Source organism: Gigantopelta aegis, chromosome 2 (assembly GCF_016097555.1).
Source record: "Gigantopelta aegis isolate Gae_Host chromosome 2, Gae_host_genome, whole genome shotgun sequence".
NCBI classification, from domain to species: Eukaryota; Metazoa; Mollusca; class Gastropoda; order Neomphalida; family Peltospiridae; genus Gigantopelta; species Gigantopelta aegis.
This window is the reverse complement of record NC_054700.1, coordinates 27889348-27914545: the sequence shown is the minus strand read 5'-3', so window position 1 is coordinate 27914545 and position 25198 is coordinate 27889348. Positions and strand designations below refer to the sequence as shown.

General features: G+C 37.2%; 1 protein-coding gene across 1 annotated transcript; it reads left to right on the top strand.

The window, feature by feature from the left end:
* The first annotated feature begins 388 nt into the window (after positions 1–388).
* LOC121383419 (60S ribosomal protein L4-like) lies at positions 389–23570 on the top strand. Its single transcript, XM_041513437.1, has 9 exons — positions 389–498; positions 2691–2859; positions 4620–4865; positions 5908–6032; positions 6952–7081; positions 20330–20486; positions 21555–21638; positions 21995–22154; positions 23360–23570. Exons 1-9 carry the CDS (start codon positions 496–498, stop codon positions 23459–23461), a joined length of 1176 nt encoding a protein of 391 aa, XP_041369371.1. The 5' UTR covers positions 389–495; the 3' UTR covers positions 23462–23570.
* The last annotated feature ends 1628 nt before the right edge of the window (positions 23571–25198 follow it).

Sequence of the window (25198 nt, the reverse complement as noted above, 5' to 3'; positions counted from 1 at the left end):
TTTGCACAGTTCTTTACACTGTGTTTTTATTTCATTGTTGAATGTTTATATTGATGGTTATCATCACATTAATTTTGTATTTACCATAGTTTGACACCAATGTATGTTTCGTGCTGGGGTGTCGTTAAACATTAATTTATTCATTCATTCATTCCATTTTCTTATCGAGGCTCATAATATTTGACTTATAATAAGTTGTTCCGAGTATAATTTATTTGTTATAATCATTACTGGCAAGCATGATCACCAAAAACTAATTTCTGTGCTTCTGTTGCCACGCCAAAATTTAGCTGGTATCGAAACTGTTGGCATACATATTTTGCCACCTGTGACGATGTGCGTGCCAAGCGTTTAATACCCGTTTTCAGATAGAGCGTGTGGTCCGAACTGCTATCCGAATTCTTCCTTTGTTGCATACTTTGTATTACTACGCGAAAGAGGGCGCTTCCTTTTACTGCCGAAACTGGCTACCACGAGGACGGAAAATTAAGCATCATGGTAATACATTACCATATACATATAACATGCATAAGAATAATCGATACTGAAATAATAATATGAAGTCTTAGAAGCTGGCTTTTGTTGCGTTACAAAATGTTGTATTCAGACGTGATTTCCCCCTCCCTTTTTATCCTGGAATCGGTGGAATGTTCACTTGCATGACAGTGACTTGAGAACCACGTGTGACGTTGTCCGTCTTCGTCTACTTTATTAACTCTCGGATGAAATACGTCATCCGAGAGTTAATCAATTTAATGTTGGCATGTACATTGGTCACACATATTAATCATGTTGTATGATGTATTTAGACTAACTGTAAATTTTTTTAATAATAATTTTTAAAACATTTTTGTGCGTTTTAATATATATCTTGTGGGTGAACTTAACAATAAAATGTTAGGGGCCTTGTAAATATCATGTAACAAAACTTTTAGCAAAATCAGACCCTCTGTAGGGCCTAATGTTCCGTAACGCTAAACCATACCTCCAAAAATATAGAGTAATCAATACTGACAATAGTCGTGCATGTCACATTTTTTTCTAAAGCACGTGCAAACCAATGATGTCAAATTTATCAACAAATGATATGTTGAAGATGGCACACACACACACACACACCCCAATTCACAAACAAGTCATGCGATAGGTGTTATATAATTTTAACTAGTTCATCAAGATTAACTTTGTCTACAAGTGCAAGCGCTAACAAAGTTAATCCTGGGGACGAACAACGCCATTAGTAGAGCTCCGAGCAGTTTTGCTCGGAACGGAATTCAATCCGAATTGCGGTCAAACTAAAAGAAAAACGACTACCATCACGTTTTTCCACACAAATCGTGTACTGTGATCTATTTCGAGCATATGGAGAATTAAGAAATACTTACTTTGAAACGATCTTCACTTTGAATTAAAGGAAAAATAACCGACTGTATGACTTGTGTTTAAAACGCGCGGTGCATTATCGGAGGAAAATGAAACTCTGAACAATCTTGTATGTGGAAAAGGATCGGTGAAGTCATTTCTCGTTCCATAATGAATAAAACAAAAACCATAAAACTAAAAGTTAATCAAATAACATTTATTAATTATTATGAATATTTACATGCGTGTGTGTGTGTCATTTATTTTATTTTATTAACTTTAATTTATTTTTACTTTTTAAGAGAAATGACTTCACCGATCCTTTTCCACATACAAGATTGTTCCAAGTTTCATTTTCCTCTGATAATGCACCGCGCGTTTTAAACACAAGTCATACAGTCGGTCGTTTTTCCTTTAATTCAAAGTGAAGATCGTTACAAAGTAAGTATTTCTTAGTCTACATATGCTCAAAAAACGTGATGGTAGTCGTTTTTCTTTTAGTTTGATCGCATTTCGGATTGAATTCCGTTCCGAGCAAAACTGCTCGGAGCTCTGCTAATGGCGTTGTTTGTCCCCAGGATTAACTTTGTTAGTGCTTGCACTTGTAGACAAAGTTAATCTTGATGACCTATAATTTTAACATACTGTTTTGTGATATGGGAAAGCACAGATACCCATTTCAATTCTTTATTTATAATAGTTATAATAATGTTATAAAACGGAATAGTAAATAAAATTGTGCAGTATCCTGTCATGAACGACTGAACTTCACATAGGGCTATCCCATCTTAATGATTATACTTCTAAGCTGTTCTCGAAACAAATACATTTTTTTACGAATGAAACAACTTTATTGAATTAGAAGATAACCATATGGAGATTTTACATATGCAGGTGTTATTGTCTATATGTCATTTTTGACCGAAGGTGTTAGCCTGAGGTTAAAAATGAAACATTTGCGGGCATCAAATAGATAATAACACCTGCAAATCTAAAAACTCCATATGGTTATATCCATTGTAAAGTGAATAGTTTTTATACAGACGTAACTGTATATTTGGTATTTCTTGAAAAAAATACCTGGCTGCAATCTAACTGTAGACCCGTGAACCGTCAATTTGGCCTGTTCCAATTGCTAATGACATCACTATCTGATGGTGTCATGTGTTATTTCATTTGATCCCGGAAAAAGAATATAATTAACCAATCACAATAGTTATACAGAACACTCGCCATCAGTTGTTTCGTACTCTTATGCTGGTAGTAATCTCTATACATCTATAGCTCTATTTATATATATATATAGCTACGGTATTTTTTTTTCCCAGGCTGCAAGACCACTTATTTCAATTTACAATGAGAAGGGCGAATCAACTGGCTACAACATCAAGCTGCCTGCCGTGTTTCGGGCTCCAATTCGGCCTGACATCGTTAACTTTGTCCACTTTCAAATGATGAAAAACACTCAACACCCTTACGCTGTGTCAGAGAAAGCTGGTACTTATTGTGTTTTCATAGTACTTATTAAATATTTAAATATAATTCTTAAAAAATTTCACCCTTGTTGTAAGTATTATAGCTAAGACTCCAACTTGATAGGGAGCAATAGGCAGTGGCCACTTAGAATACACTGGATACTTTCTGATTTTCAATTTCCCAAGCATCTTTTGCTTTCCATCTTAAAGCGTTATCCAACTACCGGAACTAAGAAATTGGTGTCAGTTGTGTCAATATTAGAATGACAAATATTAAATTAGATATTCAGGTCTATCTCTGGCACTCGCTAAATTCACCAGAATTGTAAATTATAATTTATTTTTACGAAAGAATGTCATATAATGCCATATTTTATTGAAAATAGTGGTGGGTTTCTACCACTTTTTCGAGTTTAATGGATACTTTGACGAAATCTTCAATACACCCAGAACTAGCCCTGGATATTGCAAAAATGTTGAAGGAAAAAAAACGACCCGTAAAGAAAAAATAAACAAAGAAAAAAAAATCCCCAGCAAAAACGTCACCATTTCATTCACCAATCTAATCATCATCGATATACCATCTGCAAATTAATCTACTTACCAATTTCATTTCATTCACATCTTAGCTGAACAGAAAAAAACCCCGATTTCTACTAAATACTTTAACTATGCTGTTTACACTAATACTCAATGATTTGCTATTCTAAATAACTCGGAAATGTCTATTAGCAACCCCAAGTTTTGCAGACTAACATGCTTCATCAACAAGTTTATACACGCACACACACCCACCCCAGGGGACAATATTTCGAAATCGGTTACCTCAAAGTTATTATTATTATTATTATTCACCACTTGCCATCGGGATCGCAAAAAATAATTTTTAGTTGCCCGAATCTAAAACCCACTGTCGTCGGGCATCAGGGCATCGTATTCTAGAACCTAGCAGCTTGCGGAAGTTAACACCAAAAACCCAAACAACAAATGTCCAGTTCCTCTGAACTATAAAACAGGATACTCGCTGGTGCATGATTGGATTAATAAAAATAAATCTTATAAAAAGAAAGACCACAATTTGACACTGATATTTTGCGGTGGCGATGCTACTTTCACTTTATCGCTGGTACTTCTATACTACAGTGACGTTCCAAATGTTTTGTTATTTAAAGCTCATTATGCGATGTTAGTATTTTTCAGCTTTTACGACAATTTTTTTTTGTTTGGTTAACTTTAAAACCGTTTTCATCCTTTGTAAAATTATAGGTAATTCAATATTATGTCTACATATATTCCTGTAGAGATAAAATAGCAGCAGATAATTTAGGCACTTTAGCGGTCCGTGCACATTTCTTTAAAACATTTGGTTCGTCTCTATTCTGAGCCTTCGGTCGCAGGTTACAACCGTTGCAATATACCGTTGTCTACTGGTTTGCCGCGCATCAAGTTCCTAAAATCAGTCTAAAACATTGGTCGGAATACTAGTAGTATGTCTGCATGAATAAACTTCAGGTAATCGTGAAGTCTGCAGGTTTTAATTTCTGAACGTGTACAGGTCACGACGTAACCGATTTGCGGTTCGCGTAAATTTAATTTCGCGTGAAATATTGTGCCCTGCCACCCACACACACAAAAACAGAGAGAGAGAGAGAGAGAGTGTTGTGAGTGCAATTTTTGTGAGTTGTGAATTGTGAGTGCAATTTTGAGGAGAGCCCGAGGCTCATAAAAATAGTTTAAAATATGCTGCGGTGTTATTAAACAAACAATCCTTTTCTTGGACAGGTCACCAGACATCTGCCGAGTCTTGGGGTACTGGTCGTGCTGTGGCTCGAATCCCGCGAGTGCGTGGTGGTGGAACCCATCGTTCGGGTCAGGGTGCGTTCGGCAACATGTGCCGAGGAGGGCGTATGTTTGCACCAACCAAGACCTGGCGCCGCTGGCACCGCAAGATCAACATAAACCAGCGCCGATATGCCATGTGCTCGGCCATCGCTGCAACTGGAATCCCTGCCCTCGTCTTGTCAAAGGGTAATAAATTTGTTGGGTTCTGAATTTGGCTTCTAACTTCAAGGATGTGATTCACAGGATTTTATTTGTATTGCTTGAAACTGGTCTAATGCAGGGAACATTTTATTTCAAAATCTTGATTAGTGATATTTCTAGTCAACTACTGTTTATTGTTTTAAAATTGTGTAGTGAAATAGACTGCACTTATACTTTGAAATAAAAGCAGGGTTGGAAATTAATAGGAAATCATAGTTGCCAATAGGGCGAGTTTGAAGAAAAACCTTACTGGCCCTTTTCAAATTCAACTAGCCCTCCAATTATCACATTACTGCACAGCCAGATTTAAAACTAGAATGATTTTTTAATAATGACCATCATATATGGTATGTTTGCATAAAAAATAACCTTATGAATTGGCATGTCACTCCATGGTCAATAAAGTTAAAATTCATATAAAAACATTAGGTTTTAAACTGATACCAATTTGTATAACATTAACAAAAATTTTTCAATATAAATGAAGTTTCTTTATAAATTATACAGATTAAATCTAATTTTTAATACAGGGGTTAAGAAGACAAAATGCTAGAATAGTGAAGGTTTGCAGCTGCACTTGCATTGTCTGCTAAGAGGCTAAAAGTAGAATTGTGCGCCTAATCTTGGCTGTTCCATCAGTTGTATTCATACCTGCATTAGAAAAGATTTAACCTATGCAATTTGATGGTAATTCATAAAGAAACATATTTACACTGAACTTCAAAAAAAGTTAATTGAGTTGGTATCGGTGTAAAACTTAATGTTATATGAATGTTACCTTTATTCATTTTAAAGTTACATGCCAATTCATCACTTCTGAACTAATGTTTACTGGAATAGATTTCATTGTTTTGAATTCTGGCATTGCTAATGCAGAGTCAATGCAAAAAAACCCCACTGGAATTGTAATTCCATTACTGTGGAATTTGCCACCTGTGCACCAGTGATTATCCAGATCTGTTGAGTACCAATGCTAATTTGAGTGTGGCAATAGCGTGAATACAATGCTCATGTGTTCCCACTTCAGGTCATCGTATTGAGGAAATCCCTGAGGTTCCGTTGGTGGTCAGTGACAAGGTGCAGGAATACAAGAAGACCAAGGAAGCTGTGGCTCTGTTGAAGCGTGTCAAAGCCTGGTCAGACATCCAAAAGGTTTGTCCTGCCCTTATTTCACTTCCACCAGTTCGTGAACTTGCTCATTTTTCATTTTTCTAAGCCTGCTGTGTGAATTGGGTAATGGAAAATAATCAAAAACTAAACTGGATGATAGTTAATTGTTTGTTTTTAAAAAAAAACATTATGGAAGATCAGCAAATTGCTTCAGAACATTCTAATATTATTAGATCGTAGAAGAAACCCTGACATTTAAAAAAAAAAGGTTTTTTTTAATGCAGAGTCAATGACCATCAAAGGTTTTAGTTGTTAAAATATAGGAACCATTCTAAATACTGGATTGATAAACATATTTTAAGTCAACTTATGATATTTACCTAAAGTCTATTGCTAATTATCAGACACTGACTTTAGTACGTTAAACAATAAGATGGAGCCTGGACTCAATGTTGATACTTCTCCACTTCCTGGGATAAGATTAAAGTGGCTTTGAGCATAGGACAAATCAATTGTTCTAATGACTTGTCCAACCTGACAAGTCGTCTGAAAATGACAAAAACATTTATTCACTTTCACTGGGATTTGCCTATTTTTGAGAGACGTGGCTCTTGAAGTTAATGAGATAAGAAAACTTATATTGCTTTACCAAGTGGTACATTTCAATATGACCTTCCTCAAATATAACAATTGTTCACGGTTTTTTCCGTGTCTGATTAGCAGCTTTCAAATTTTTCATACAAAAATATTCTTTTAGTGTTTAACTACAATTTGGATTGCTTGTAACATTAGTGTTTTTAAGATTATATTTGTATTCTATTAAATAATATAATCTTAGTTCGTCTGAAAATTCATTTTGGATATGTAGAAAACAATTCGCACACTGGACTTGATATTCTCAGATTTGACAAAGATAGTTGCTGTTTGTTTTTCGTTAGTGCTAAGTACTGTTGTTTTTCAGGTTTACAACTCCAAGAGGTTCCGAGCGGGAAAAGGAAAGATGAGAAACCGTCGCCGTATTCAGCGAAGAGGTCCTCTCATTATCTATTACCAAGACAATGGGATCACCAAAGCATTCAGAAATATCCCAGGTTTGTTCCCTTACAATGCTTCTACAATGATCTCTGTTAAAATGATGATAGTGGGTTTCTTCTCTCAATATCTCTGTGGTTCTTAAGCATATGTCCGGCGCCATATAACCGTAAATAAAATGTGTTGAGTGCATCGTTAAATAAAACATTTCCTTCCTCACTGTTACAATGGTGTACATACGATGTAGCTCAGTGGTTACCTGAGGCGTGATTAGTCGCATTGCCTTAAGTGGATGTTTTTTTTGCCCCCTCCCTCCCCGTCTCATCCATTACCTCATGATGTATCAAAGGTATGTCCGTCTGTCCCACTTGTAGTTTTCCAGATGTTTTTTCCAGAATGCCTTGAGATATTGAGCTGAAAGTTAGTGTATAGCTTTATCATGTACTGTTACAGATAGTTTGACTTCCATGGCAATTTATCCATTTTTCAGTTATGGCCCTTGAATTTAGGAGATTGAAAATGTGTTGGACTTGATATGGGAAATGTATTGCATTGGCAGTACTATCGAAATGCTTGTTTAAAGCATGAAATACATGGATCACTTAAGTGTACTAAAGCTTATTTAATAATGTTGAGCCCTTCATGTCTTCACATCAATGGACAGTTAAAAAACCCATAATTGGAATAGTTGGATGTGTCTGACTGATGACAAGATTGACAAAACGTATTTATACTTTGAATCATAATTTATCAGTATATGTGTAAAACCGCACAACTATAGGAATGTTCATGTAAAAGATGCTTTATGTTGGAGTAGCCTATGTGGTGACAGCAGGTTTCATCTCAACCATCATTTAGCCAGTGCACCACGACTGGTATATCAAAGGTCGTGGTATGTGCTATTGTGTCTGTGGGATGGTGCATATTAAAGATCCCTTGCTGCTAATCAAAAAGAGTAGCTCATGAAGTGGCGACAGCAGGTTTCCTTTCACAATAAATATCTTTGCGGTCCTTAACCATATGTCTGTCGCCATATAACCATCAATAAAATGTGTTGAGTGCGTTGTTAAATAAAACATTTCCTTCCTTCTTCTCGACTATGTAAGCATATGCCATTAGTTTAAAAATATGCTGAGGTATCCTTAAACAGGCCTTTCCCCAGGATTTTTTTAAGGCGCTTACATCTATAGCATCATTATAACACAAAAATCAAGCCAAAAGAAGTAGGGTAGTGGGTTGAAAACGGTTAAGTGTTTGCCTTCCATCCATCAAATCATGTTGGGGTTGTTTTTGTGGGGGTGGGGGGGGAGGGGGTTTAAAACTTTTGTTTTAAATAACCTATCAATTTCCCACCCCCAACAATTTCATAATTTGCGCCATGTTGTTGATGTTGATTTCAGCGTCGTGTTAAATGCTTGTGATTTCTGCTTGTAAAATACCTAAGCTAAGAATGCTGACTTCACAATATATTCCATTTATATATACAGTCAACTCCACTTATTTGCACATCGGTTTATAGCATAATTCGGTTAATCGACTATTTTCACCCAACACGGAACCATTTGCCCTTATAACACTACAAAACATCCGGTTAATTGCACAGACTACAGGCTATATATCGGTTATTTGCACATATAAATAACGATTTTTTTGGTGCTAAATTAATGTCACAAATGACTGAGAATGTCTATCAAACTTTGGCAAAAAAACTCAAATAAATCACCGATTAATCTGTTTTGTTTGAACTCACTGTGTGGTAAGCCGACTGTAAGTGTAATCGCTGTTTACAGAGTCGACGTGTGACATGCAAATGAGATGGTGTGCACGTTACTACTGGTGAATCACAATACCCGACTACAAGATTTAAGAATGACATAATTAAGTTGAATAAACCTAAGACCTAATGTTTTGTTTGCAATATATTGCTGTTAATCAGAGGCCATCTCAATAACAAGTAACTCTCCGACTATTATTTTTAGAAGTACCGCCTGTGCGCTTGTACGCATGCGCACTCAACTATTGAGGCCCTATTCGATTGACGTGTTCAGGGCAATCATTGTTCTGTATCAATTATTACGTTATGTTGAGAAGCCTTGTTAATAATTAAAAGATTACAGATCAATCGTCCTAGGCGGTTATGTTTTTAATAAATGTGACCGAGAAAGGGTTGTTGTTCACTTATTCATTAGATGCAGTGTACGCTATATCTGTTAAACGCAAAAGAAACGATTTATCACTTGCTTCCTGGAAAATGTAGCGGAAAAAAAAAGACTGGTGGGGGAGGTCGTCAAAAAAAACAAACATAACAAAGACCGTTATTTATGGATCGTCCCAAAGTTTCTGCTATATTGTTAGACACCAATCAGTCGGACCTCACCATGAAGATCAGTCAATTGTGTTAGACCGGTCATGCATGCAATGCAGACTGCTGGAACTGATAACGACTCGCTAGCCGAGCTTAACTTTAATTGCTTAACAATAGCAAAGTCATTATTTGGGGATCACAAATAATACCAAAGCTTGCCGTATCTTTTGGGATGGAAAGAACACCATACCAGCAAATGCATACAAGTTCACGTAATTCTATTCGGTCAAACAACAGCCCGGTAATTCCGGAAACTGACATCATTTTGTAAACACGTGCACCGATGAAACGTGAACTTTTTGATGGTTCTGTTTCAAGTTTATCTCATTAACTACATGGCTAATACACTTTGTTTACACTAGTGGATGGTCAGTGGGTTTTTTTTTAATGCACAAAGTTTGTGTTTTTAGAAAACGACACCAGTTTGTGTTTTTAGAAAACGACGCCCAGTGATGGACGTTGTTGGTTTTTTAGAAAATGATTTCTGGTCTGGCAGATTAAAACAAAAACGCCATGCTAATTATATATATCGATAGATATATTTTTTTACATTTATATATATCCAACTGCATGTGACATGTGTTAACTGTAATAGTTCCGGTATGAAGTACCGCATTATGCTAGACTGTCTCCCATGCCACTTTGTAGTTGGATGGCTGTTACAAAGTGAAAGTCGGTACTCTATCGGTTAATCGACTAACCCGGTTAATTGCACAAAATCGAGCAGCACCGAGGGTATGCAAATAAGCGGGTTTGACTGTATATATATATATATATATATATATAAAATAAAAATAAAGTTAATAAAATAAAATTTTACGGTCTTTTTAAAATCCAGCTAACTTATTAAATGTGACCTCACAGTTTAACAAATACATATCTAGCATTATCTAACAAATATGATTATTGTAAACTAATTCAGTGTACGTTAAACTGCAATTTGTATAAATACTGCATGTTCATTTCCCAGTGCGTGCTCTCGACCATAGGTACAAAATTAACCAAGACAAAGGAAATAACGAATCTGCAGTTAGGTATTCATTGATGCAAACAACTATTGTTTTTCTACACATTTACATCAAGATTTACTTCTGTGTAATTGTATTGTTCATGTCCGAAACGATGTCTCTTGACATGTGGGTGTCAGCTGACTCTGAAGCGTGACGTATATTACGCCGAGAGCTTTCCTCAGTTCAGTTCAGCCAACGAATGTTCTTCCTAACTTTCACAAACTATTTGATTGGTGTCCGTCATGTCCATTTGGTTTAACGTGAAACGCACAAACCAGTGTAGCGAACGTTTTGTTTTCACTCGGTCTGGCTGAACTCAGCCCTTGGGATAGCCGACATGTCTTTCGGCCCTGAACTGGCATGTGTATTCAAATTGACATGCAGTGTCGGTTTGTTTTTATTACTTTGGTTCAAAGACTTTACAAAATTAAAATAGCAAGTTACATATCTTCCAGACATTGAATCACCGTCACATTGCTGTCATACATGTCGGTTGCATGCCGTTAAAATTAATAACCTTGATTATTAAAATTAGCAAACAACATAAGGCATACGCTGTATTCTGGATAACACCATTTCTCGTTACCGGTCGCGAGATCGCTATTATGCTAATTGAATATTTGGTATTATTATGTTTGAGGTGTCGAATAGATTATGTAACCGTTTGTTCACATCAGAAGATAGAAAATGGCTTAGCCAAAATTTTAGCCACTTGCTAATTTTATTAGCCTTTTTTTTTGTAATTTTTTTTTTTAATTAGCCAATGGCTAAATTGGTTACTGACAGCACGAGCCCTATATTTTTTCAGTGTGTTTTGGGAAGTGGGTGTTAGGATAGAAATTACTGATTGCCAGCTTAACTATACTATACTCTTCAAAAGAAGAAACGCAAAACCACATTGTCGTAACATTTGGAGAATTGATTTAATTATTGAATGGTTAGTCCGATAATTACCAAATGTTGCAGGATTGTTCACAATTCACTCTAGTCCATTGTGAGTAAGTGATAGGACACACCACCAAGGTCAAGGTCATCTGGAGTCAATACCGGGTGTGGCCTCCGCGTGTGTTGACAACTGCCTGGCACCGCCTGCCCATTGAAGCAACCAGAGTACGGATGACGTCCCGGGGGATGGTGGCCCACTCGGCCTGCAAGGCTGCTGCCAGCTCGGGCTGGGGCTGTGGTTGTCGCTGTCGGAGGCGTCGGTCCAACTCGTCCCATGGATGATCAATTGGGTTCAAATCCGGTGATATCGATGGCCAAGGAAGGACATTAATGTTGTTGTTCTGTAGGAAAGCCGTTGTGAGACGTGCTGTGTGAGGGTTGGCGTTGGCGTTGGCCATAACTGGAACGATGTGTGGCCGGAGGATCTGGTCAATGTAGCCCTGCGCATTCAGGTTGCCCTGCACGTGGACCAGGTCAGTTCTGCCAGTGTGTGAGATGGCTGCCCACACCATGACACTACCCCCGCCGAATCTGTCCACGGTCTGGTCGGATATCCTGCGCAAACCTGGTATTGCTGCGGCTGTGGAGGTGGCAGTAGTCAATCGTTCCCGAAGGTGGCGTACCCGGATGTAGCGGTCCTGCCCGGGGGTAGTGACCCGTGGTCGACCGGATCTAGGGAGGTCACGTGTTGATCCATGTTGCTGGTAACGGTCCCACAGTCTGGAGATGGTGCTTGGGGACACATGGAATGCCCTAGCAACGGCCGTTCCGGATTCGCCTGCGTCTAGTCGGCCGATGGCATTGTTTCTCTGCGGTTTACTGAGACGTGGCATGTCCTGGATTGTCAACTGTCGGCCAGATACAGAGGCCAGGCAAGCGAACACCCTGCACTTTTATACTGTCGGTGTTCATGTTGCACGTGCAGTGGTGACATGGTTTGCACGTGGCTGCGTTTTTGCGAATATTCACATTTTGGAACTTTATTGTACAGTAGCTGCGTTTTATCGAATGTAACCGTGGGAATGTGTTTGGGACATGCAATGACCTTATATTCACAAAGCATGAACCGGTAGGAAACATAAAATCGGAGTTATAACCCATTTGTACCCTTTTGCGTTTCTTTTTTTTGAAGAGTATATTAAAAAGTGCTTCACCTATTGACCGGCCTCGGTGGCATTGTGGTTAGGCCATCGGTCTACAGGCTGGTAGGTACTGGGTTCGGATCCCAGTCGAGGCATGGGATTTTTAATCCAGATACCGACTCCAAACCCTGAGTGAGTTCTCCGCAAGGCTCAATGGGTAGGTGTAAACCACTTGCACCGACCAGTGATCCATAACTGGTTCAACAAAGGCCATGGTTTGTGCTATCCTGCCTGTGGGAAGTGCAAATAAAAGATCCCTTGCTGCCAATCGGAAGAGTAGCCCATGTAGTGGCGACAGCGGGTTTCCTCTCAAAATCTGTGTGGTCCTTAACCATATGTATGACGCCATATAACCGTAAATAAAATGTGTTGAGTGCGTCGTTAAATAAAACACTTCTTTCTTTTCACCTATTGTTTATTGAGTTAAATAGGACAGTTGATTCTGTCAGTGGGCATCTTCTTTGATCGGCTTTGAAGCTTGATTGCTCGGCATAGGAATCCCGTTAACGTGTACGCGCCTTCCTGATGGATTAGCGGTCCCAGTGATGTGGTAAAATTACCAAACACCAATTGTGAGCAGACGACTGGTCAATTGTTAGGTATTTAGGACGTGTTTTACCTGTCATAGTGATTAGGTGTGCTTGGTATACTGGTACACAAGTTGTTTGCAAGAGGTAGTCAACTGCCACGCTTGTACTTGTGATAATTGTTTTTCTAAAGTACTTCAAATCAAGGCATAGCGGCAATTGATTTTAGGCGCTTCAATGCCGTCGAAGCGCTTACTTTATGGATCAAGGCGTGTCGGGCCGCTACGCCTAACGGCCCTGGGGGAACCCCTGCTTAAAGAGGTGTTCTCGTTTTGTGAGTAGTCGCACAGAATCGTACTGTGGGTACACACCTAAATCGGAAAAACTATAGTCTTGTACATTCCAAGTTTTGTAGGGCCGACAAACCACATTCAATTACTCTAATTGAAGAATGACTAGTTCCAACCAGTTCTCCACAACTGGACAAAGGCTGTGGTATGTGTTTACCTGTCTATGGGAAAGTGCATATTAATTATCTCTACCTGTATTTGGAAAAATGTCGCAGGTTTTGTCTGAAGACTGTCAGAATTACCAAATGTTTGACATCTAACAAGCCAATGATTAATTAATGTGCTCCAGTGGTGTGATTAAACAAACCAAACTTTTAACTTAGTTGAAGAATGATGATGATATTGGTCCGTGTTGTTGAGAACAATGAAAATACTTTCCAATACTGACTTCAACTTGAGAATCACTGGTTTCCCTTGTCGATACTGAAAAAGTGTCGATGTTAATCTGTTTAGTTGAAAGTGTGAGTGTTTATTTCTAAACTGTTGGTCATTGATCCCTTGATAGACGGACTTATGTATTCGCGTTTTAACCTGTAATTCACTAAATACAATTTAAAGTTGAATTGCAGGGCTCTAATTGGTGAATACATTATTAAGTCAATGTTTAATTTTAAATTCGCCTTAATTTTGTTAAATATTTATTTTGTATACTTCTGTTTTGGCCACAAATTTCATAACCTCGCCAAATTGCAAAGCTTTGAGTGTTCAACTGAAATCCTAGTAATGCAGTACAAATCTAGACCATCCTCGATGATAAAAACACCCCAAACATTCCTAATAAATTGCCATCAAATTGTGTACTTTATATCAGTGTATGTAGTCGACTTTTAAGCCTTTAAATACCACCAAGTGAAGAGAGGTTGGCCAATACACTGAGTCAATTAAAAATAAAATAAACAAAATATTGGCATGTACGGAAAAAGAATACAAAGGCAAACTTGTCTGTAAATCTAGGCTTTAAAACCATATGGTTGCATTATTTAAGCAGTATTTTTAACAACCTCTATTAAGTCCCATACCAGTGCTCATTTGATTGTTTGATGCACATAATAAAAGTAATATTTTATTTGAGAAATTAAATCAAATTGATTTTATTTTATTCTGTCGACAGTTTTCAGCAAAAGCCACTGACAAGTAGTACCAGTATTTGGCACCAAATGTGTCATTAAGTCTTTTCATGACCCTTGATATTTTGTCCCCAATTGCAGATTTAATTGGTCTGAACTGATGATTTTTACTTGCCAACATTATCTCGGTCGGATATATCTATATTTTTGCCCATTTCAACAACGTAAAAGTTAGTCAGCTTATTATTATACATCTTACCAATCTTTTTGTACTAGATATTGAAGGGCAAACTCAGGGGTCGGCTTATCCAGAGTCGGTTAATACACAGCGATATATAGAGGCACTGATTTTCCGCTATCGCGGAATCACAGACGGAATCGCGGAAATGCCTATCTGAAACGGAATTCCAGATTTTTTTCCTAAACATTATTTATCTTTAAATAGCGCATTTAATTAATTGAAATTTATTTTTCGAAGTAGAAACTATAGACACCGACATCTGCCTGTGCTACGCTACGACACTAGTACCTTTGTATGTTACGCCAAATGTTTGATGTAGAGTATCTAGACGTTTTACCAGTCGTGAGTTCTTCGCTTATTCCCGGCGATTTAACGGGGAAAACCGAACATTGTGAGTTAAAATTGTCCGATATTTACTCAAGTGAAAGATATATTATGTTATGTTTGCTTATTAATTTTTAACATTTGCGGCATTGCCATATTTCCGATCTCACAAAGGAATGCAGTAATTGCATATTGTATGCCAGGCTTTGTTCAAAATAAATTATATAAGATAAGTGGTTTATAGTGTGATCGTTTGTAATTATTTTCTCGATCATATCGTAACAAAAAAACGAAAATGTCCGAAGTCTGTTTGAAACAAAAACAGAATTTGTTTAATACTGAAACGGGGGAAAAACCCAGAATTTGTAACATGAAACGGAAAAGGGGAAAATCTGAAACGGAAAATCAGTGCCTCTAGATATACATTACATTAAATCTGTTTTTATCAGGTATAAAGGTAGATTGTTGAACAGCCAAGAGAGTTAACAAAGTGCTAAACTTATTATGGGAGACCAAATAGCATTAGTTTAAAATGTTCCATCAAGCACATTTTCCTTAACTTACGTTTCCTAGTTGAAGAATGATGATGATATTGGTCCGTGTTGTTGAGAGAAATGAAAATGCTTTCCAATACTGACTTCGACTTGACAATCCTTACAGTTCCCAGTAGATAAGTGAAATATTAACTATAGGATCTACCAAATAGCTATAGTTTGCTATGTTATATATTTAGTTCCCTACTCTAACGAGAAAATGTAGTGGGTTTCTTCTGTAAAACTATTTGTCGTAATTACCAAATGTATGACATCCAATAGCCGATGAATAACGGATCTATCAATGTGCTCTAGTGGTGGTGTTAAACAAAACAAACGTTTTAGTCCCGTACCAGTCCAACCGGAGGAGACTATTGTCTTTGCAATCTAATTAAAATTAGCTCCACTATTACATGTGGATCTAACACCAGCCAGTTGTAGCTCATGTCCACCAATCAAAACCTTACTTGCAGAATCCTGCCAGTGATTTAAAAATAATTTAAAAACATTCCGAATTATCCTGAGGGTATACGACATTTTTCGTGGCAGGATTCTGCAAGTAGGGTTTTGATTGGTGGATGTGAGCTCCAACTGGCTGGTGTTAGATCCACATGTATGTAATAGTGGAGCTAATTTTAATTAGAATGTTGTCTTTGTCACTGTCCATCCATCTTGACCCTTTTTTTCTCAGCAATGCCGTAAACTTAGTGTACATCTTTTCCATGTACTGATACATACAGAGCAAGTTTAACTTCCATGGGGATTGGCCTATTTTTGAGTTAGAGGTGTGAACATTTCTTGGGCAGTATAGAGGACATTTATTGCTTATTAAGCAAATGTCCTTTACTTGACCTTTGTTGAAGAATGATGATGATATTGGTCCGTGTTGTTGAGATCGATGAAAATGCTTTCCAATACTGACTTCAACTTGAGAATCCTTAGTTCCCAGTAGATAAGTTAAGTTTTTGTTAAAATAAACTATGGGATATACCAAATAGCTATAGTTTACTATCTTATGTTATTAGTCCCCTACCCTAATGGGAAAAATGTAGTAGGTTTCTTCTCTAAAACTATTTGTCACAATTACAAATGTTTGACAGCCAATAGCCGATGAATAACATATCAATGTGTGGTGTTAAACAAAACTAACTTTTTAGTCCTCTGCCGGTCCAACCGGAGGAGACTATTGTCTTTGTCACTATCCGACCGGCCTCGGTGGCGTCGTGGTTAGGCCATCGGTCTACAGGCTGGTAGGTACTGAGTTCGGATCCCAGTCGAAGCATGGGATTTTTAATCCAGATACCGACTTCAAACCCTGAGTGAGTGCTCCGCACGGCTCAATGGGTAGGTGTAAACCACTTGCACCGACCAGTGATCCATAACTGGTTCAACAAAGGCCTGGTTTGTGCTATCCTGCCTGTGGGAAGCGCAAATAAAAGATCCCTTGCTGCTAATCGGAAAGAGTAGCCCATGTAGTGGCAACAGCGGGTTTCCTCTCAAAATCTGTGTGGTCATTAACCATATGTCGGACGCCATATAACCGTAAATAAAATGTGTTGAGTGCGTCGTTAAATAAAACATGTCTTTCTTTGTCACTATCCATTCATCTGTGTCCCACAAACAGGTTTCTTGACTTTTTTCCCCAGCAATGCCTTAAACTGTACATCTTTTCCATACACTGATAGTAATACATACAGATCAAGTGCAACTTCCATGGGGATTGGCCTATTTTTGAGTTATAGTTGTGGAAATGTCTTCGGCATGGTAGGGGGGACATTATTGCTTTGTCAGTACTATCACAGTGGTTATTAAGCAAATGTCCTTAACTTGACCTTTGTTGAAGAATGATGATGATATTGGTCCGTGTTGTTGAGATCGATGAAAATGCTTTCCAATACTGACTTCAACTTTAAAATAACTTATTTTTAGTATACATATATACTGAAATATTAATCTTTGTTTTTGCTTGATGTTTCATCTTAAGTGGGGCATTTGTTTATTTCTCAACAGCATGTAGTGTTTGCGATTTGATCCCTAATAATATACTGACCTATGTAATACCATTACAGGGGTACACTAGTAGTATATCAAATGATGATGTATGTGCTGTCCTGTCTTGGAAAGAGCATATAAAAGATCTCTTGATATCAATGGGAAAATATACTGGTTTTCCTCAAAAGATTGTGTGAAAATTAATAAATGTTTGACGTCCAATAGCCAATGGTTAAACAAAACTTTAAAAACCTGTCCAGTGGAAAATATTACTTAATATCTATCCCGGCTACACAAATCTGAGACTATAATTTATGATAAAATCATTACCATTGTTACAATTGTATTTTAGTATTTGTTCACCTCATTTAACACTACGACAGTCTTATTTCATGAGTACATATAAATTATCCTGTGCTACTGGTTATTGGATGGGGATGTGGGGTGGGAGCGTCGGTTTGGTAGAAGCAGCTTTCTTGTTCTCTAGATCAGTTGATATTATGACATTGGTATTTCTATTTCAGGGAAAGGGCATATAAAAGGTCCCTTCCTACTGATGGGAAAAATGTTGTGGTTTTCCTGTCTTAAGACTGTCAGAATCAATAAATCAACGTGCTCTAGTGGTGTCGTTAAATAAAGCAAACTTTTAACTTAGACATTTAGGGTGCAGAATGTAGATCAGTCGGTTGAGTGCTCGCCTGAGGTGCTTGCGTCGCAGGGTTGAACCACCTCATTGGATCCATTCATCTTATTGGGGTTTTTTTCTTGTTAAAACCAGTGAACCACAACTGGTCGGTGGTCATGGTATGTGCTGTCCTGTCTGTGGGAAAGTGCATATAAAAGATCTACTGCTAATGGGAAAATGTAGCAGGTTTTCTCTGATGACACTGTCACATTTGCCACATGTTTGACATCCAATAGCCGATGATCAATTAATGTGCTCTAGTGGTATCGTTAAACAAAACAAATTTTAGACATTTAGGAGCTTTTAAATTGCTGGTTGCACTGCTGTTAAACATATTTAAAAACCTTGGCTCTTGTTGAAGAATGATGATGATATTGGTCCGTGTTGTTGAGAACAATGAAAATGCTTTTCCAACTTGGTTAAATCTGCCTAGTAGAATGAGCCAAGTCTTGCAAATAATATTACCAAAGTTGTTAATTATTTATTTAGTGTTCACATTGTGTAAAAAAAAAAACCATTGCAAACTTTAACAAACAATGTTATTCTGAGAGCTCAATGTATGTTCGGTATGAAAGTTCATAAAAAGATCCTTTGCCCTTATTAGAAAGGAATAGTCTGGTAGAAGCAGATTTCCTCTTAACACAGCGAGCTAATAAAAGCAATTCTATATAGCAATGTGTGAAAAAAAGTTCTCTCCCTCCCTCCTTCCCCCCCCCCCCCCCCCCCCCCCCCCCCCCCCCAAAAAAAAAAAGTAAGAAAGAAAAGAAAAACAAATTATTTCTTGGAACCATGTGTTTGACAGACATGTATCATTTGTGGCTAATAGTTTGAAGTATTGCTGCAAAATAATCACATTGGAACATGCATGTATTAGGGGTGTAACGATATACTCGAATATTCGGTTTCCCCCGAATAGCGATCTGTATCGTAGTTGCATTCGTATTCGTCACTAGCTGAACCAAATACAGGAATACTTATATATAATGTTTACTGTATAATGTATGTTTCTAATTCATACTAACCAAAACGCAATAACGATTAAATCATTTTTATTGTCCTTTTTTATATTAGGTCAACCGCATAGTCAGACTCATAGACCGATCCTTTTTTTTTTTATTCCATGCGTTGGACTGGTACTTTACATGCAGCTTGACTGCGCTTCTGTCAAAACACTGTATGACGTCGCATAGTCTCGTTCAACCAGCCTAATGCGAGTGTAATTCGTTAATTTATGCATTCTACGCAGTGCAATGTCGATAATGTTGAACCAATATTCTAACGTTTAAATGGCAGCTCAAAGAAAAATATATTTGTATAATTCTTAACGAGAACTGTGGCATATTAGCAATTCAAATATGGATATAAATTGATTAATACTAGATACCAAAAACCAAAATGGCCATAAAAATATAGATTTGATATTAAAAATAAAACTAATTTACCGGTAATCCATAACTTCTGTCTACATTATACAATGTATATACGGTTTCGGTTTGCACGCATGGAAAAGGGTGAATTGTTATCAAAGCACTTGAGAATATTTTTTACAATTTGTACATTTATGTTTACAAAGGCCATGGTATATTTTAAAATTCCGATAATAACATATACATATTTGAACTTGTTACTATTTTGGTTCCCGTAGGAGGCTTTTAAAATGTTTTGCGCGAAAAGGTGATTGTAGGATTGTTGCAGTGAATTTTGTTCACAGCTAGTGAGTAGTTATCTTTCGATATTTTCGAATTCGAGTGCTCACGGCAAACAATATATTGCTTAATTGAACAGAAAAAAACCCAGCAAACAGAAAACTAACAACAACAACAACAACAAACAGTGTAAAACAGCCCCACAGAAACAAAGGAAAACGTTTGTAAACATTCGCGTTATGAAACGCGCACCATACTTTGGCTATTTCCGTTAACTTTCGGGCCTTTTTTTTCCTTGCAGCAAAGCCTTTGTACTTGTGTAATGTGTATTCATGGATGTGAATACATATTCGTATTTATCACCCCATATTCGTGATATGTATCGTATTCGTCACACCCCTAGCATGTATTAGAAATAGTGTTAGAAATATTCTGGCATAATGTACATACATGTAGTATGTGTTATATTTTATTTTTCAGGCATTACTCTGATCAACGTGTCCCGTCTGAATCTTCTTCGTATTGCACCTGGAGGTCACGTCGGCCGATTCTGTATTTGGACTGAATCTGCATTCCGCAGACTGGACGGATTGTATGGCACTTGGAAAAAGAATTCATTACGAAAGTCTAATTACAAGTAAGCATTAAGATTTACAGGATTTTGTCTCAAGGTCAAGGATGGGACGTAGCCCAGTTGTAAAGCACTCCCTTGATGCACAGTCTGTCTAGGATCAATACCCATTGGTGGGCCCATTGGGCTATTACTTGTTCCAGCCAGTCCATCACCAATAGGTTGACATCCAGTAGCCAATGATTAATAAATAAATGTGCTCTAGTGGGGGTGTCATTAAAACAAAAACATTTACTCCTCTGGGTCAGTTATGTACTTTTTTTCTTTTTTTCTTCTTTTTTTTTTTTTTTTTTTTTTTTTTAAAGTAGCGAGACGTTTTAATGTTGAAGTTGATACTATCTAAAGCCAAGTAACTTGAGCCAAAGTAACACAGAAATGAAAAAAACAAACCCTTTTAGTTTCCAAACTTTTAAGAAATTCAGATGTAATTTATAAACAGTTGCATTGGCAAAATTGAAATGCATACTCATAAGCCTTAAGTACCTGCCAATAAAGAGAGTAACTAAGAAGCAAAATTAACCATGGTGATTAGTATGAAAGTTCACTCTGCAATGCCTGGTGATTTGGAAACTGACACTCCAGTCTGTGGGAGATTAAAATAATGTTCATAGTGTTTGCTATAAACTAAGAGGTGGTCACGTTTAGTTCTATATGGTCCAGAAGCAGAACTACATAACACTACCAAAACTATTGCTGGTTTATTTAATGAACAATATTTAAAATGTTGACATAATGACAACATGTCCTCAAGATTGAATGCTATAGTGGAAATTAGGATAGTTAAAATTAATTGTCATAGTGTTGCCATAAATTGTTTTTTTTTAAAAAGCAAACTAATATCAATGTGTTTCACAAATGTATATAAATTAATCAGTTGCCATATAATTGGTTAAATTGATGATCCACTTCCTTAAAGTTAAAACTTTTGAGCAGTTTTAAAGGTTCTTGCATGTTTAAATATTCTAAACGATGAACATTTTAATTACATCAGCACATGTGATGACCACCGTATGCTGGTGTAGTTATGTAGTTATTTACTTTTACTGTTATTACATAATCTTTTCTTTTTTTCAGTTTACCTATGAAAAAAATGACCACCACTGATTTATCAAGACTGCTGAAGTGTGACGAGATACAGTCTTCACTGCGAGCACCAATGTATGTATTCATTTCTATCAGATGTCTTACATTTAGCCAACAAAGATCAAATGTTTTCCGAAGAGTCCCATAATGAATATGTCTTTAGTTATCTCCCCATATGTTTGTCAACATTTAATGGTTATGAAGAGAAATGTTTGTTTCTGTAACTTCATATTGGATATATTTGTGGTACCTCAGCAAATGTGTTAATGAATCCACAATGTTATAATTTACAGGTATGTATGTTTAGTTAGCTTCATTAGTCTTTACAAAGGATTTAGTAGCAACTCTAAACATATATAGATGTGATCTAATATTGATAATAATTTTGAAGAGAATAATTATAATTCTTATATGTTTTGTTTTTTTATTAGACGAGAAGCAAAGAGAAGAGTTCTTAAAAAGAATCCTTTGAAAAATTATCGTGTTATGGTTCGTCTCAACCCCTATGCTTTGGTCCAGAAGAGAGCTGCAGCTTATATCGAGGCCAGACATAAATATCTCCGGCAGGTGGGGATAAACAAGAAACGTGGTGTAAGTATGACATGTTGCTGTGGTAAGCGTAGCACTTGTTAAGGTTTTACATAGCTGATAGCTGCAGCCTTGCAGTTGATGACATAAACTATATCCAAGGAATGATGCCACTATGTTTATTATACAGACAGGGCTTCTGGATTGTGGTAGCCCCACTCCCATGGCTAGTGATATTCAATGTTGGGCTAGTAAATAACTACTATTGCCATGCCAACGGCTAGTGGGGGAAAAAAAAAGAGTTCAAAATGTTGCTGTTAAGTCCATTTTATAAATATGAATATCTTGCCCCCACCCAACCCCCAATGTTACTGTTTTTAAGCTCTATCTTCCTCTTTAGGTGACATATCTTATTTTACTATTATTTAGTAAAATTGTATTAACTTAAAGTAGGGCTAGTGAATTTTTAATTGTGGCTGGTAAAAATATTTTAATCACTGATCTCATGGCTAGTGGATTTATAAAAATTGTAGAAGCAAACAAAGAATCCAGGATACATTTGAACTGTGGATACATCTTATTTAAGTGCTTTCATTGCAAGACAGTGTTATTTTAAGTAGGCTTGTATTTTAGACTGCCAGACAAGATTTTGTAGGGAATATTAAAACTGGCACTGCCTGTTTGTTTGTATGTCCAGTAGTCTTTCTGGAGCATAACTCAAGTCTGTCCAAGATAACTTTAATGACGCATTGTACAGACATTAATCTCATTGTCTAAAAATCAGTTATTGGATGTCAAACATTTGGTAATTCTGACTCGGTCATCAGAGGAAACCCCGCTACATTTTTCTTAATGCAGCAAGGGATCTTTTATATCACTTTTCCAGACAGGAAAGCACATACAGTTGTGGTGCACTGGCTGGAACGAGAAAAAAACTAAATCGGCAGAATGGATCCACCGAGATGGTTTGATCATGCAATGCCAGCACCTCAAGCGAGCACTTAACCGACTGAGCTAAATCCCGCCCCCCACTGCCAAATGATTCTTGAATCATTGCTATGTACACGTCAAATACAAGTTGTCGCCATACTTATTCAGAACAAGTAAAGTTTATAATAATTGTTTATGATGTTGTTAGCCAAGTACAAGGACTGTTGTATAATTATTTTCAACATGTTTAGTTTTAAAATGTCAACTTAGCACAAAATGACTTGTACAGAAAATGTATGAAGCAATAGTACAAATTTGCATATATGTTTTTGTTGCAGATTAAGACGCCTGTACCTAAACCACCCAAAGGCAAGGCTGCTGAAAAGAGGGCTGCTAGGAGGGCTAGAAAGGCAGTCAAGAAGGGAAAGGGAAAAAAATAAATTGTGATCAGCCAATATGATGTACCATGAACTTGACAAATTGAGGAGACATTTGAAAAATCGTAACATGGGGAAACATCAGAAATAATAATAAAATAAATACTGCAGACATTGTGATTTTTGTTTTCTGGACCGACGCAGGATATTGCTACTGTCCTTGTCCTTGCTACATACCTTGGCACCAGGATTGAACTACAATGATAAAATTGTTTTAATATATAACTGATAATAGGCTTGTCAACATTCGTGCATTCTTACTTTTATGTGAAAGTCTCAACGTTCGTAAATAGTCCCGAGACAAGGCTATGGTCTCGATTCATGCATAAGACCCCTGTACTAGTTAAGGATGGCTTTTTTTATTTGGTTTGGAGTGTTCAGTAGATGTCTTTCAACCAATTGACTATAGCACTAAGGAAAGACAGATATATTGTAGTTCCTAGAGATGTAGTTTAGCTTATATGGAAGAATTTTGTTTAAGATGTCTCGCCCATGAATATATAGAATATTTGGTACTTTGTTTAATATATTATGTTCGGATTTAGTCTAATGTGTCTTAATCATTTAAAATATTGCCCAAAATTTCAATTTTTACAATTTAGCACCTTTATGGTAAAACATTTAAAGAGTTTCGTTTTGTGTTATGCCACAACTAGAGCACATTGATTTATTAATCATCGACTATTGGATGTCAAACATTTATTTATAAAACCCTGTTAGTGGGCCCACTGCTATTTCTCGGTCCATCCAGTGCACCACGGCTGGTACATCAAAGGCTGTGGTATGTGCTATCCTGTCTGTGGGATTGTGCATATAAAAGATCCCTTACTGCTAATGGAAGAGTAGCCCATGAAGTGGAGACGGCAGGTTTCCTCTCTCAATATATGTGTGGTCCTTCACCATATGTCTGACGCTATATAACCGTAAATAAAATGTGCTGAGTGCTTAGTTAAATAAAACATTTCCTTGTTTATAAATAGTCCCCCATCCCCAGGATTTTGATCGGGATACGGCCCTGGCAAGATGTGGTGATAGTCTGTCTGTGATCAATCTGTAGGTGGGCCCATTGAGCTATTTCTCGCTCCAGCCAGTGCACCATGACTGGTACGTCAAAGGCTGTGGTATGTGCTATCCTGTCTATGGGATGGTGCATATAAAAGATCCCTTGCTGCTAATCAAAATGAGTAGCCGATGAAGTGGCGACAGCAGGTTTCCTCCCTCAATATCTGTGTGATCCGTAAACACATGTCCGACGCCATATAACCGTAAATAAAAGTGTTGAGTGTTTCGTTAAATAAACCATTTTGTCTTTCTTTCTAGTCCGGTAGGTTTTAATTTGGGCTAACAAAATTTGTTGCTTGCTGGACAACATCTGGCAAACATTGCAGCCAATTTCAACTTCAGCGTATTAACATCGGGTTCTCAATTAAAAGGAAGGAAGGAAATGTTTTATTTAACAACGCATCTTTTACATGCAACATCACACAGACATGATAGCACATACCACAGCTTTTGATATACCAGTCTTGGTGCATTGGCTGGAACGAGAAATAGCTCAATGGGCCCACCGACGGGGATCGATAATGGAAGGAAGCAACACTTTCTATGTGTCTAGGGACACAAGTCAGATTCTATGTATATCACTACAGACACATATGTAGTAGTCTTTGCTGTTGCAACAACGAGTGTAAATTACCCACACAAGGACGAATATAGAAGGAAGGAAATGTTTTATTTAAC